We start from the raw sequence: 14,703 nt of genomic DNA on the forward strand, positions 1-14,703 counted from the left end.
AACCCAGCTGTCCAGCTTTGGTTCCTACTATCTCCAGCTCAAGCCCACTCAGCTTCTCATGCTCTCCCATCTTTTTACCCAGCACCTTCCCCGCACAGCCTAGCTCAGCCGACACACCCTCACTGAACCTCTCCCCCAGCCCCGCCCTCGCTGCTCTGCGCTTGGACCCACTGCGATTCCACGACCACAGCAGTCAGTGCGCCCTGGAAACGCCTCCTCTCTTTCCTGGTCTGTTTCTCCCACCAGACTGTGAGCGCCTCGAGAGCAGCGTTAATAAATACTTGATAAATAAAGGCTTAGAAAGATATTGCTTGACTTGTAGGTATAATACAATTTCACTACAAAAAGACTTTGTATGCATGGTGTAAAAATATCAAAGGCATAAAATTACAAGTGTTTCCAATGGATTTGGAAAAGGCAGCACATTCATCCGAAAGATTGGAAAAGGTAACTTTCTTTATCCTTGATAACAATAATTCAGAAAGATGAATAAATCTGAACTCACAAATAACTTTTAAATATTGATGCTATGAGTTTCAACATTCCTCCTCTGTAAATATTTTACCTGAACTACCAGCAAGTAGCAAAATGAACAGATTCTAAGTTTCATTTTCTCTGAGCTCCATCATACCTCTTGGAGGGAGGACTAAAGCTATGGATTATAAAACAGTGGACAAAGGGTGAAACAGTATAGTCTAGGTGGTCCACCAGGTGAGTAATCAGTACCAAGAAGAAAATTTTTAAGTCGGTGGCCGGCTTTAATCCAGTCATTCCATCCCCACTAGATTCTGTTTCTTCCCCTGTAAGATAAAGGGGTCCAGTCAGCTCACTCCTAAGCCCCCTCCCTCAAAGGACTCACATGTATTTATTCACTATATGAGCTGCGAGGGTCTATCAGCTCAGTAGTTTCTCCTTAAGGCGTTCTCAAGGATTATAATCCCTGTTTATTCCTGACCAGACACAGAGTTCTCTATACCTACAAGGGGTAGATGAAAAAGGAAACTGACACAAACACCAATCACCAAAACGATGTTTTCCTTCAGTGACCTGGTGCTTATCAATCAGACAATATATTCATTACACTCTCTATCCCTTATGCCCTTCAACATTTACTGTTTCTACTACATCTTCTTCTTCTCTTATTAATTAATACAACAATCTATGCTTCAGAAATTCACATCGAGCGTAGTTAACTGAGAAAGGGAGAACCCAAAACAGCTCCTCAAGTCAGGCCTAGTGGAGTCTGATCTGGAGTAGAGCAGCGTCCACATGGCACGCGGCTGCATGGCAAGGAGCTCCAGGCCGGGGTCTCCACCAGTCACGGGGACGCTGCTGGCACAGACAATTAACACACGACCCTCTGCTTCAGCAACACTTAGCAAAAGCCTGAAAATGCACAAAAACTTTCACCAAGCAATTTTCCTTTTAGGGAGTTATCCTAAGGAAATAATTAAGGATGTAGATAACATCTGAGCTAGAATGATGTTTATAATTTTATAATAATAAGTAAGCAATAACTTATAAGTCCAGCAGAGGACTGTATAAATAACTTACAGTGCATTAATACTATGGACTACTATATACTAACAATAATAGTGTAGAAATACATTTACTGTTCAAAGAAAACATTCTGTATTAAGTGAAATCTATACTTTTAAGTACAGATTTGTCAAAGGTGGCTTTGCAAATTCATGAAAATCAAGGCATCTCTAAATATTGAAGATGAAATGTTAAAAATTTTTGTAAGTTAAATTTTTCGTATAAAGAATAGTCATTAAAAGCAAGTTAGTTTTAAATGGGCCTAGCAGAAACATACTTTTGGAAATTAGATAAAATTATAACGTAGACAAAAATAATCAATAAGCACTTCAAAAAATTATTACACAATTTGAACTTTTCGTAAGTTTAGACTAACACACCCCATCAGTACCAATTTATTTACTTAACAAAATCCCAAACAAATATGACTTCTTTTGTTATATTAAAAACCACTCAAGGACTTCCCTGGTGGTGCAGTGGTTAAGAATCTTCCTGCCAATGCGGGGGACATGGGTTCGAGCCATGGTCTGGGAAGATGCCACATGCCACGGAGCAACTAAGCCCCTGCGCCACAACTACTGAGCCCACACGCCTAGAAGCCCGTGCTCCGCAACAAGAGAAGCCACCGCAATGAGAAGCCCGCACACTGCAACAAAGAGTAGCCCCTGCTCGCCACAACTAGAGAAAGCCCGCGTGCAGCTACGAAGACCCAATGCAGCCAAAAGATAAATAAGTTAATTAATTAAAAAACAAAACAAAACAAAATAAAACAAAACAAAAAAACACCACTCAGAGGCCATTCGGGTTTGACTTTGGGCTCCCCCCGTCTCAGCATTCCCCGCGGCCCACTTCCCCTCAGATGGTAAAGCTGCTCCCTTCCCTACAGGCCTTACGGCCGTCCACTCTTCTTTCAGAACAAAAATGTTAGTACACCTAACCACAGAGAGGAAAAGGACACTCGGTAATGGAGCACCTAGCAGAATGTTAAACTGATTCCTTTGAAATAACTAATGTATGAGTAACAGACCACAGAAAAAAATCCCCAGAAGTCCAGATTGAGTGAGATTTCCCTAAGATAAAGTGTAAGCTCAACCATCTAATTCAAACTTTAAATACAGCAAGTCTGAACATTACTGTGTACCCAGCGTTGTGTGGAACACAGAAAGGAAGCCCACACATGGCTCCCTCCCCGAAGAACTGTCAGCTCATCAGGTGGACCTGACACAGGATGCGGTCAAGTGGCAGCCACGTGGCAGGGTCTGGTTGGGACTCCTGGCCGCACACACCCAGGATCTCTTCCCTTAACTCCTCGCACGTCCTTCATTTCTTAGCCCCCAGAGCAGGCCAGCTCCCCTACTCCCAGCTCTTGCTGCACTCTGGAACCTTCTGTCTGAGCATTTGCCACTGCGGTGACCACAAGTGTGATGACTTGGGTGTGAAGTAATGCCCACCTCTGCCGCTAGACCACACAGTATCAGAGCAGGGACGAGGCTCACCACCGCATCCCCAGCACCTCAAGTGCTAAACTACCAGATACAGACTAAAACTGGCCAGGTGTTGAGATGCACTGGCCGGCACAGCTAGGCATGGACTCACCGAAGAGACAGGAAGTGAGCTACCAGCAGGAGAGAACAGGGCGCAGACATGGCTGAGCAAGAGGGGAAAGTAAGTCCAGGTGCTGAAGTAGCCACCAAAGTCTCAGGTTCCCTTTTAGAGTTTCTGAAGAAGACTAAACCAGCATTTTATAACTTCTGTCTTAAGGAACTCTTACTAGGTGTTAAGGTAAACAAAACACAGGGTCCCAGCACCAAGAAACGCCCAAGGAGCCCTGCTGTACACAGGCTGCAGACTTCTCAGAGCCCTTCCTGTGTTAACACCCATCTCCGGCCTTCCAAGGGGACCCACTGTGGTCTCTCCCACGGTCACCAGGCCTCGGGGCCTCCCGGCCAGGTAACCCGTTGCAGATGACTGTTCAGAGCTTCTCACCAGCCGGCCAGGAACTCCACGAGGAGAGGGACCTAGTCTTCTCCTCAGCACCCATCACATGCTCAAGTGTCAGGCATCGGACAGGTGCTCACACAGCAAATATTTACTACCACCCGGAAGCCAGTAAACTGTATCATCCAGACATCAGCCCAAAGAGGTAAAATGAAGCATACACTTACCTGTCACTCTGTTTATTACAGAAATCGTTTCTTATTTTGTCCACAATAGAGGTCCGGGGCAGGATGTTGGTTTTGTTTCTTTTCTTGGCATCATTTTCAACTACCACTATTAACCAGTCCACAGAGCTATGAGCTTTGAGAACATTCTGCCACTTGGTGAGGTCGTCTTTTACTGTAGCTTTATACACTTCAGTATCCTGAAAATAAATAATTCACTGTGAAAGCAGGTTAATTAATATCCTTTAGTGTATATGGCAAATGTGTCCAATAACAGAAGACAGCGCGCTTTCCTGCTCCGGGATGGGGACGCTGCACGGAAAGCCCGGCGCTGGTCCCGGCTGCTGGCACTCTGGGCAGGCTCAGCACCACACCCCAGGTGTGCGCTGTCCCCAAGACCAGGGACGCCGAGGGGAGGTCTTCCAGCGTTACAGAGGAAGAGGTGGAGAGGCAAGGGCCGAGCAAGCTGCCCACAGCAACACAGTCTGCTAACTAAGTTGGGACTTTAAAACCCAGGTCTGCAGGGCCAGAGGCCATGGGCCCAAGCACCACAGGGTCCCAACACGGTCACAGCCCCGCCTTGATGGGAGAGGCGAGTGGCTGTGGAGCCCCCAGAACCACTCTAACCTCAGTGCCACGTGCAGGCCACGTCAGGGGCAAGGCAGCTTCAGAGGCGAACCCGAGTAAAGAGGACACTCTAGGGCTTTTGAAAGTTGTTCTCATTCACATGGATCGATAGGGGAGCCGGCCTGGGCCTAAAAATCAAAGCTGCTCCTGACTCAGAGCACCACACACCAGCCTGCTAAAGAGCGCACCCCGCCTGCGCGAACACCAACGAGGCGAGCCTCGGTTCTCTCCCAGGGAGAAGCAGGGAAACAGAAGTCTTCCTTGCTTTGTAACTCTATTTACAACTGACGTTATGCTCCATAAATCCACTAAGCAGATTCAGAGTGAAAAAACCAAGATGCTTAACTCATTTCAATATCAGGCACTTAAAAACCTTTGGAAACTATAATTAACAGCTACTGTCTAAATATATGCTTTCCCCTCTTTTAATAGAAAGATTCCTTACTATCCTGCTTATGTTTTCTCTGGATTTTTTAGTCTCTCTCGAGTAACACTCGTGATTGATCCATGAATGAGTTAAATCTCAAATTCTGTATCAAGTCCCTCCTTTCGTTTAATTAATAAGTGAAAAGTTCCAAAAGGCAGTACTTAAAAAATTTTTAAACTGCTATGTCCTCAGTTTAAATTGGAAATAAGTACAATCTGAAGAAGATCTCGGGGTTAAAAATTAAAAGGAAAACCATCCTGCAAAAATCTCATTTCTGTGAATTAATATCCAACAGTAACATACACATATACTGCATATTTGCCATACAATGGCAGTGCTTCGAACTGGAAGCTTAGATTTTACAATGCTGGTGTCTGTCGAAACCCAGATGCGTGACGCCTGGAAAGTGAAACCAAAAGGCCAGGGGGCTGCAGCCACAGAGCCCGGCAGCTTTAAAATCAAGGCGCAGACACAAATCGCAGGGCGGACAAGGGGCGGTGAGGAGCCCTGACAAGCTCCAAGGTCATCCCGGGGCCAGTTCAGGGCACCCTTCACCAGAATCCACACTGAGGAGAGGTGGCCGCACCCCAAGGGGACACCAGCCCCTCTCCTGGGGACATTCTGGGGCAGCTTGCGGGGACTCTCGGGAAGAGGCCTCGCTGAGTGGCCAGCTGGACAGAGTCCCCCAAAGTTCTGGCGGAATCGGGAGGACAGAACCCAGTCCATCACTCACGACGGTGAGCAAACAGCAAACATTCCTAAAAAGACTGACTTTGCAGAAGAGGAACCCAAGCTGAGCCACTGAGGTTAAGGGTCTCTCAGGAAACCACAGCCAAGAGCAGAAGACGCCATCACAGGGAAGGAAGGGGGACGAGGGGGTCCTAGTGGGGAGCAGCCGCCTCGGCACCAGAGTCAAGCCAGGTGAGGAGGGCATCACAGCGCAGATGACGAAGGACTGGGGGCTGGCTTGGGGTGCCCCAGGACAAGCAGGGCAAACAGGGCCTCCGAGGGGGGGCATGGGTCACATGAGGTGGGGAGGGGGTGATCCAGCAGAGCATCAGCCCCAGAGCGGGGGGGCACCCACGCCACAGGGCAGCAGGACAGCAGTGACAGGAGAAGGTTCACAGGCAGCAATGATTCCAATAAGCAAACATATGGAGGATAATGAGTGCCTGGCTTCTCCAAGCCGGAGAAGGGAGTTACAAGTATGGAAACTCAAGTAGTATAATATGACTTGAAGGAAAGAGGTGCAACTTACAGTGTATGCTATAAACCAGAGTTGCCCAACCCCCCGGGCCAAGGACTGGTACCGGTCCACGCCTATTAAGAACCGGGCCACACAGCAGGAGGTGAGCGACGGGCGAGCGAGCAAAGCTTTGTCTGCCGCTCCCCATCACTCGCATCACCACCTGAACTATCCCCCCACCCCACCCCTGGTCCTTGGAAAAACTGTCTTCAACAAAACCGGTCCCTGGTGCCAAAAAGGTTGGGGACCGCTGCTATAAACCATAAAGCAACTAGTGGAATAACATAACAAAGAGTTTTACTTTTAAATCTAAACTCCTAAACATTGTCAACTTGCTCCAAAAAATTTTCTTAACAGATGGTAATCAAAACTATCAATAGGAACTTCCCAGGTGGCGCAGTGGTTAAGAATCTGCCTGCCAATGCAGGGGACACAGGTTCGAGCCCTGGTCCGGGAAGATCCCACATGCCACGGAGCAACTAAGCCCATGCGCCACAACTACTGAGCCTGCGCTCTAGAGCTCTCGAGCCACAACTACTGACCCTGTGTGCCACAACTACTGAAGCCCGCGCACCGCAACGAAGAGTAGCCCCTGCTCCCGCAACTAGAGAAAGTTTGCGCGCGGAAACAAATACCCAACCCGGCCAAAAAAATTAATTAAGTAAGTAATTAAAATTTTTAAAAACTATCAATAAAACAAAACAAAAGGGCTTACCTGGTGGCGCAGTGGTTGAGAGTCCGCCTGCCGATGCAGGGGACACGGGTTCGTGCCCCAGTCCGGGAGGATCCCACAGGCCGCAGAGCGGCTGGGCCTGTGAGCCATGGCCACTGAGCCTGTGCGTCCGGAGCCTGTGCTCCGCAACGGGAGAGGCCACAGCAGTGAGAGGCCCGCGTACCACAAAAAACCAAAACCAAAAACAAAACAAAAACAAACAAAAAAATAACAAAACAAATAAACCCCACAGGCTCCCTACTAGAAAACAAGTTTAAGGAAAACAAAACACCATCATCCATAATGCCCACAAAAACTACACCTAGCAAAAAAATGCAAGACTTTCATGAAAAACATTATGACACGTTACAAAAACATAAAAAAGCCATAAAGAATGGAGAAACAAACCAGGTTCCCGGAGGAGAAGATTCATGATCATTAAAATTCTTCTCAGATGAACGTGTAACTTTTCCAAGACAATCCCAATCAAAACACCTCAGTCTTTTGTGTTTTTCTTTTCAGTCACTGTTCCAGTCACCTATGGCTTTGTAACGAACCACTACAATACGCAGTGGTCCAGAAGATCTGCTCACAGACCTGCACCCTGGAGATCTGGTGGACAGCTCGTCTGCCCCACACGGTGTCAGCTGTGGCACTGGAAGGCTGGGAGAGAGAAGGCAGTGACAGGCCTGCTGATGGACGCTAGCTTGTTGACAGCATCTGCTGGGGCTGGGAGTGCACACCTCCAAATGGCCTTCCCACAGGGGCACTGACTTCCTCTGAGAATGGTGGCTGGGATCTGACAGCAAGCATCCCAAGAGGACGCAGCAAAAGATATATTCCCTTTTAGGGCAGTCTCAAGAGCCATAGCTTCCCCTCTGCCAGTCAGACCCACCCAGATTCAACTGGAGGAAACACAGGCCCAGGCTCTCATGGCAGGAATGTCACTGCCGTGCAGAGAAGAACACGAGGGATGGGAGATACTGGTGCAGACGTTTCTGGAAAATAAAATCTGTACACCTAACAATCGGATTCTAAAATTCATATGAAAGAGAAAATGCATGCTAGCCAAGAGATTTATTTTAAAAGAACAGATATCAATACATATTATAAAAATGTAATTAAAAGTCTGGTCCAGGCATAGAACAGACGATGATCAATAGAACTGATGGGTCCAGAATATTGTGCATAAAGGATACTGCTTTAAGATAAAGGTGATGGGACTTCCCTGGTGGTGCAGTGGTTAAGAACCTGCCTGCCAGGGGCTTCCCTGGTGGCACAGTGGTTGAGAGTCTGCCTGCCGATGCGGGGACACGGGTTCGTGCCCTGGTCCGGGAAGATCCCACATGCCGCAGAGCGGCTGGGCCCGTGAGCCATGGCCACTGAGCCTGCGCGTCCGGAGCCTGTGCTCCGCAACGGGGGAGGCCGCAGCAGTGAGAGGCCCGCGTACCACAAAAAAAAAGAAAGAATCTGCCTGCCAATGCAGGGGACATGGGTTTGATCCCTGGTCTGGGAAGATCTCACATCAGCAGAGCAATTAAGCCCGTGTGCCACAACTACTGAGCCAGCGTGCCTAGAGCCCGTGCTCCACACGAGAAGCCACCACAATGAGGAGCCAGTGCAACGCAATGAAGAGCAGCCCCTGCTCGCCGCAAGTAGAGAAAGCCTGCGTGCAGCAACGAAGACCCAATGCAGCCAAAAAATATAAATAAATAAGTAAAAATTAATTAATTAAAGTTGACATTTTCAGTAAGTGGGGAAAAGGTAGACTATTATGAAACGATATTAGGTCAAGTTGCTCCCCATTTAGACAACAAATTAGACACTGAACCCACATTGCTCCTATCATATACAAAAATAACGTGAAGCTATACACATCCAAATATAAAACACAATTATAAAAATATTAAAAGAAAACATAGGAGAAAATCAGTTATTATCTTCAGATAGACAAGGCCTTCCTAAACATGAAACACTACTCAGAAACCATGTTTTTGATGACATATTTCACTCCATAAAGATTATAATAGTTATTAATATTCATGCACTAAATAATACATCAACTACCTATATAAAACAGAACTACAGAAGATGCAAGAGAAATAGAAACATTCTAATAATAGAAGACTTTAACATACCACTGTCAGTTAAAGATAGATCAAGTGGACAAAACAAAATATAAATGACCTCAACAACATAATCAGTACAAGCTCTTATGGGTACATATTTAATATTACAATCTAAAAACAAAGAAAATACATGCTCAAGCACACATGGAACATCCACAAAGACTTTATTAGGTCACAAAGAAAAAACATTTTCCTAATAGCAGAAAATATTAAAAACACCACTCTAATCACAATGCAATAAAATTAGAAATGTTAACGTGAAAAAATTTTTAAACTTCCTTCTGGAGATTAAAAAACTTTCTGTTAAACTATTGAGTAAGGGGCGATACAAACAGAAAATAGAGAATTTCTGAAAAATAGTAACAGAACACGGGAATATATTTAAATTTACATCTTTAAAGACCTATATCATTAAAAAATTTTAGAATGAAAATAAATGCATTCCCAACTTTAAAAAACTAGGAAAAGAACAAAGTAAACTATAAGAAAACAAAAGGAAGGAAATAATAAAAATGGAAGCAGAAATTAATGAGATAGAAAATATGCTAATAGTATATCAGATTAATAAATAAAACTCCTGTTTCTCTGGGGGGAAAAGAAACAACTAATTTAATCAAGGAAGAAAGGAAGAAAACACAAATATACAAAATAAGAAATAACAATGGGGAAATAACTATTGACACAGAGCTTTTTTTTTTTTTTTTTTTTGCGGTACACGGGCCTCTCACTGTTGTGGCCTCTCCCGTTGCGGAGCACAGGCTCCGGACACGCAGGCTCAGCGGCCATGGCTCACGGGCCCAGCCGCTCTGCGGCATGTGGGATCTTCCCGGACCAGGGCACGAACCCGTGTCCCCGCATCGGCAGGCAGACTCTCAACCACTGCGCCACCAGGGAAGCCCCAGAGCATATTTTGAAAGTTGAAAAAAGACCACTTCATACACCTCAATGAAAAGAAATTTTTAAACTGAAATGTATAATTTCTAAGAAAAATATAGTTTACCAAAATTGACAAATGGCTGAAACAGATCAATTTCCATGGAAGGGACACAGAAAGTGATCAAGGAACTGTTCCACAAGAAAGTACCAGGTCCAGATGGTTTCTCAGGAGAACTCTAGCTAACCCTAGAGACCAGATAGTACTAGTGCTACGTAAATTGTTTCAGATATAGAAAACAAACAAAAACTTCCAAGTTATTTTTATGAATCAAGTATAACATTGATACCTAAACCTGATAAACACAGCAGAAAAAAAAGTTATAGACCAATCACTTGTGAATATATTGATACATGCAAAAAATCCTAAATAATGTGAACAGACGCCAATACTACATTAAGAAAATAATACTCTGACCAAGTGGAATATACCAGGAATGCAAGTATGGTTCAATAATTAGAAACCCATTAATGTAATTCAACAAATTAGTAGATATAAGTGGGAAAAATCATATGATTATCTCCACCAGGTATGAGAAAGGCTTTAACAGGATTCAACAGTGTATTCCTAATAAAAACCCTCGAGAAAATAGGAACAGATGGAAGTTCCTTCACACACTCACTCAAATTTACCTTATTCCCATAGCCAGCGCACTACTGTGGGGAGACACCACAGGCATTCCCACTGAAGTCAGGAACAAGGAAAAGATACCCACTGTCTCCACTGCTACTAGACAATGTCTTACAACAGGAAAAGCAATTTGAGGCATAAGAATTGAAAAGGAAGAAATAAGACTCTCTGCAGGTGACAGGATAGAATATCTGGAAAACCCCAGACTTTGGGGCCTAGAGAACCAATGATAAAACTAACTCAAACAATAAAAGAATTCAGCAAGGTTAACATGAAAAAAATCAATGTCTTCATATACAAAAAAAAATAACCAACTAGAAGATATAATGGGAGAGAAAACCCCGTTGACAATAGCAACTAAAAAGTAAAATACTTAGGAAAGTAATTTGATACTAAAATCCATGTGGAAAAATAAACATGCCAGAGCAACTAGGCAAACACTGAAGAGAATGACCCCTGAGAGAGGACCAGCCCGACCAGGTACGAATGTGGACTGTCAGTCTAGGGAAAGCATGAACCGCAAACAAACTCTGCACTCTTCATAGCAGGTTTGTTTCTGGCTGTAGTACAGGTGTAGCAATGCTGAAACTATGCTATGCATACTGCAGGACTGAGCAGGTGAGTGAATGTGTTGATGCGTCAGAGCCAGGGTAGATATAAACACGGAACAGGGTAAGGCAAGAAACAGCCCTGTGGGGTTAGAGGCTAAAATCAGAGGCATCAGTATCAACTCATGATTTCTAAGACACATGCTTCCCTAGCCCTGTGTAGACAAAAGGCATAGAAGCGGGGACCCTCCCACAGTGCCAGGGGAACCAGGGCTCTGTGAAAAAATGGCTGATTCCAGTACAAGGGTAGCAAAGGGACAAGAACCCAGAACACCTTGCTGTGCTAGAAAGTGCTCAAAAGGCACAGGAGCCAGCTTGAAGTGACTCACTGGCCAAATCTGGGACAACTTGAACACCAAAATAAGTAAGGATGATTGACTATAAAGCACTAAATAAAACAGAAGCCCACACAGGCTCTTCCCTAGAGTAGAGCGCTGACTGATAAATTTGGGGGAAGTGGTATGTGCAAGCCTTGGTAATGACTGGTGCAGGAAGAATCATCACTGGGGGCTAAATCTGGTCTGGATTTTGGAGGGGTTCCCGTGACTGTGTGATAGGGGTGCCTCCCTGGGCATGAACTGTGCAAACAATATGGCTTATGCTGAACATCTGCATTCCCCCGGGAGTCTAGCCACCCCTGGAGTTTTGCTGTGTGTCAGGCGGAGGCTGCCTATGTGCCTGGTCCAATAAAAACCCTGGGCACCGAGTCTCCAACGAGCTCCCCTGGTGGACAGCATCTCACATGTGCTATCACACTTGTTCTCGGGAGGAAGCACATCCCACGTGACTCCACTGGGAAAGGCTACAAAGCAAAGTCAGCAAAGGCAAAAGGTGCACGGGGTGAAGGGGAGAACAGGCGTGAGCTCTGAGTCCTTTCTCATTAAAACTACAAAAACTACTTCTGCATCCTCAATTTCAAGTTAAAATGTCACAGTACGTAACGATTTATGTATTTTGTATACTGCTAAATGCTTGTTTTATTAGAGTCAAACAGACAGGAAGAAATGACCCACAGAATTTTCTATTCGCTCATGAAACAATAATTCCGTCAAGAATGGGTTCACGAACACAGAACTGCCAAGTACGAGTGAAGGCCACAGTGCCCGCAGCTGCAGCGTCCCCTCACTCGAGGGGCGTCCCAGAGCACCTCCTGCACCAGACACGGATCGTGAGTTAGGAGACACAGTCCCCTGCCCCCAGAGAGCCCGCAAACCAGAACCAGAGACAAACAAGGATTTGTAAGTACAGTAACTGTCATGATGGTGAGTACAGGGTGTTATGAAAACAAAGCTGAAAGTAAATATTAAAAAGACCTAGTGCCCACTAGGCTACAGTGAGATGGCTCACAAGAACTGGAAACACAAGTAAGACTATATTTGGTGATCACCACGAGTGCCCCACGCTGGGCCAGAGCAGAAAATAGGCCACGGCAAAGCCACGTGCTTGGCTGAAGGATGGAGAAAAGAGAAGACTACCAAAAAATTAAAATTAAAAAGTAAATTTCAAAAAGTATAGCTGTCTTAGCAAAACCCAGACCTCTGAATCTTAACCCCATTCTAAGACACGTTCTTGTAACTTTTCCCTTTAAGTGAATACTTACACAGCATTCCGTCCAATAAATATGAAGAAAGGGGAATGTGAGCAGAGCCTTGTTTCCTTCTTTGGGCAGCAGCTCCTCTTTGAATTGAACAAAGTTAGATTCTAGGTGAATCATCTTTGGAGCTCGGCCATAGGACCTATAAACAATTTTTAACAAGTCACTGAGAAAAATGAGAATGTTTAGCAGAAAGAAAAGGAGAAAACGACAACAACAATTTAATCACATCTATGAGTTCAGAAGTACCGATAGGGCACTAAGCCTGAACTGTAGCTATTACATATGCTATCCGAAAAGACGCTGTAACTCAGTTTAAACACAGCCCACACGGACATGTCAAGGCTCCCCATAAATCTGTCGGCTTTACTTTGCTTGCAACACCGACTTCTGGGAAAAATGGATGTTAACCTACAATCACTATAAAAGAAGAAAGGAGTCTCCCAATTGTCAAAAGTGCTGTGTGAGGCTATCAAAGCTTTAAACTGCTCTAATACTTTTGTGACAACCCGTATTATCCAAAAAAGAGAACTGTCTGGTGAAAAAGAACAGGTTTCGTTCACATAGCATAAATAAAATAGTGGTAACCACTCTCCTCCATTTTTTCTCAACCCAAGAACAAAGGACACATAGAGCAATCCCACAAGCTACACTCATCTAATCTATGGCTATCAGAGGGTATGGGTGCTGTTTTTATTATACTTGTAAAAATAAATTATGCTACATGCATCTTTTTTCCATACCTCTATTCTTCACCTCTAGTAATTGTATCTCTTTCAAATGTCTATAGCTGGATTTTGTACTTTTTATCCAAGCTAAGGAGTGTCTGTGATTAATAAGCTGAAACCAACCAAATTTAATGTGATTATGCTTGAACTTGTGAATTTTCTATTTCAGGCTATTTTTTTCTGTCCTTTGAGAGATTAATCAAGTTTTCTTTTTCCATCCTTTTTCTCTGTTAGTTTGAAAGCTTAACCATCTATTTCTTTTCTGCTGTTGGTTACATTTTAATTTTTAACATGCATAAACTTATATTTCCCTCTCAAAGACTGCAGTAAACGTCTGCCTCTCCTTGAACAAGACAAAGCTAGTGCACTGCCTGCTCTCTGCTTTCCTCCAACCTGACATTTTAGATCGTTTGATTCGTAAAAGCACTGACACCACAATGTAGCACAGCACTTATGACTTGCTTGCTGGCCGTTGCTTCCTTTATCCTGTGAATTCATGGTTCATTTTCCTTTTTCTTGAGATACATTCCTTAATTATTTCACAGAGAGTAGCACAGTTTCTGATCATACATGTCTGAAAATGTTTCCCAACGATCTCCATCTGGTGGCAAGCAGCAAATATACGATGTGAACAGCACTCTGGAGAGAACACGTGTGGTGCCATGCGGCCAGAGTGGCAGATCAGGGCCCCCGGCCATACTGGGCCCAGCTGGCATCCTGTCTCTCCCAAGGCCCGGGGGAGGCTGAGGCAGTCTTCCCGCTTGTATGAGTATGAATAATACAGAACTCTAGATTCAGAGGTACTTGCCCTCAAGGCCCTGCTTAAATGCTATATTTTATGCTACACTTTAAATACTGTTAGAGACTGCAAATGCGGTTTTTCTTTTCTCCCTGTTGCTTTGCGTGGCTTTTTGTTTGCTTTGTTTTGTTTTCATTCTGCTTGACATTCAGCGGCCCCTGCAATCTCTGAACTCACTGCTGGGAGAATTTTGACGCCAGTTCTCCAAGTATCACCTGTCCTCCACCCTCTCTATACTCTCCTTCTGAAACATCTTCTACAGGGACATTGAAACTTCTGCACTTGGCCTTCACAGCTCAGCTTTCCTTTCACGCCTCCAACTCCAGCTCTCAGCATTCAACCCCAGAGTTTCCAAGCGCAATCTCCCAACTCACTACTTTGCTTTTCAGCTACACAGCAGTTCACTGCATCAAGTAAAGTTTCTGCTTCACCCCAAGATCTAATCAATTAATTTAACATTTTATCAAAGTAATATATATATACTTTAACATGTCAAGTAGTACTAAAGAGCTTTACACACACACACACACACACACACACACACACACACACACACACACACACACAC

The 14,703-nt window shown here is 44.6% G+C and overlaps 1 protein-coding gene across 6 annotated transcripts in view; it reads right to left on the bottom strand.

The window, feature by feature from the left end:
* The window catches only part of TRAPPC10 (trafficking protein particle complex 10), a 91,035-nt gene that overhangs the window by 45,870 nt on the left and 30,462 nt on the right, over positions 1–14,703 (bottom strand). For 5 of the 6 annotated variants that reach the window (XR_003792276.1, XR_003792275.1, XM_029213834.1 and 2 more), the window contains 2 exons: positions 12,615–12,750; positions 3,705–3,901 (listed from right to left, as the gene is read on the bottom strand). Coding sequence is in view for 3 of the 6 variants with exons in the window: in XM_029213834.1 (XP_029069667.1) it covers positions 3,705–3,901; positions 12,615–12,750 (333 nt within the window). In the remaining 3 variants the exon portion in view is untranslated. Of the gene's footprint in view, positions 1–3,704; positions 3,902–12,614; positions 12,751–14,703 lie in introns of those variants that run through there. The other variant, XM_029213837.1, reaches the window with a different exon arrangement.

The sequence above is a fragment of the Monodon monoceros genome, unplaced genomic scaffold (assembly GCF_005190385.1).
Source record: "Monodon monoceros isolate NGI ecotype Baffin Bay Population unplaced genomic scaffold, NGI_Narwhal_1 Super_Scaffold_11, whole genome shotgun sequence".
In the NCBI taxonomy this organism is placed as follows: Eukaryota; Metazoa; Chordata; class Mammalia; order Artiodactyla; family Monodontidae; genus Monodon; species Monodon monoceros.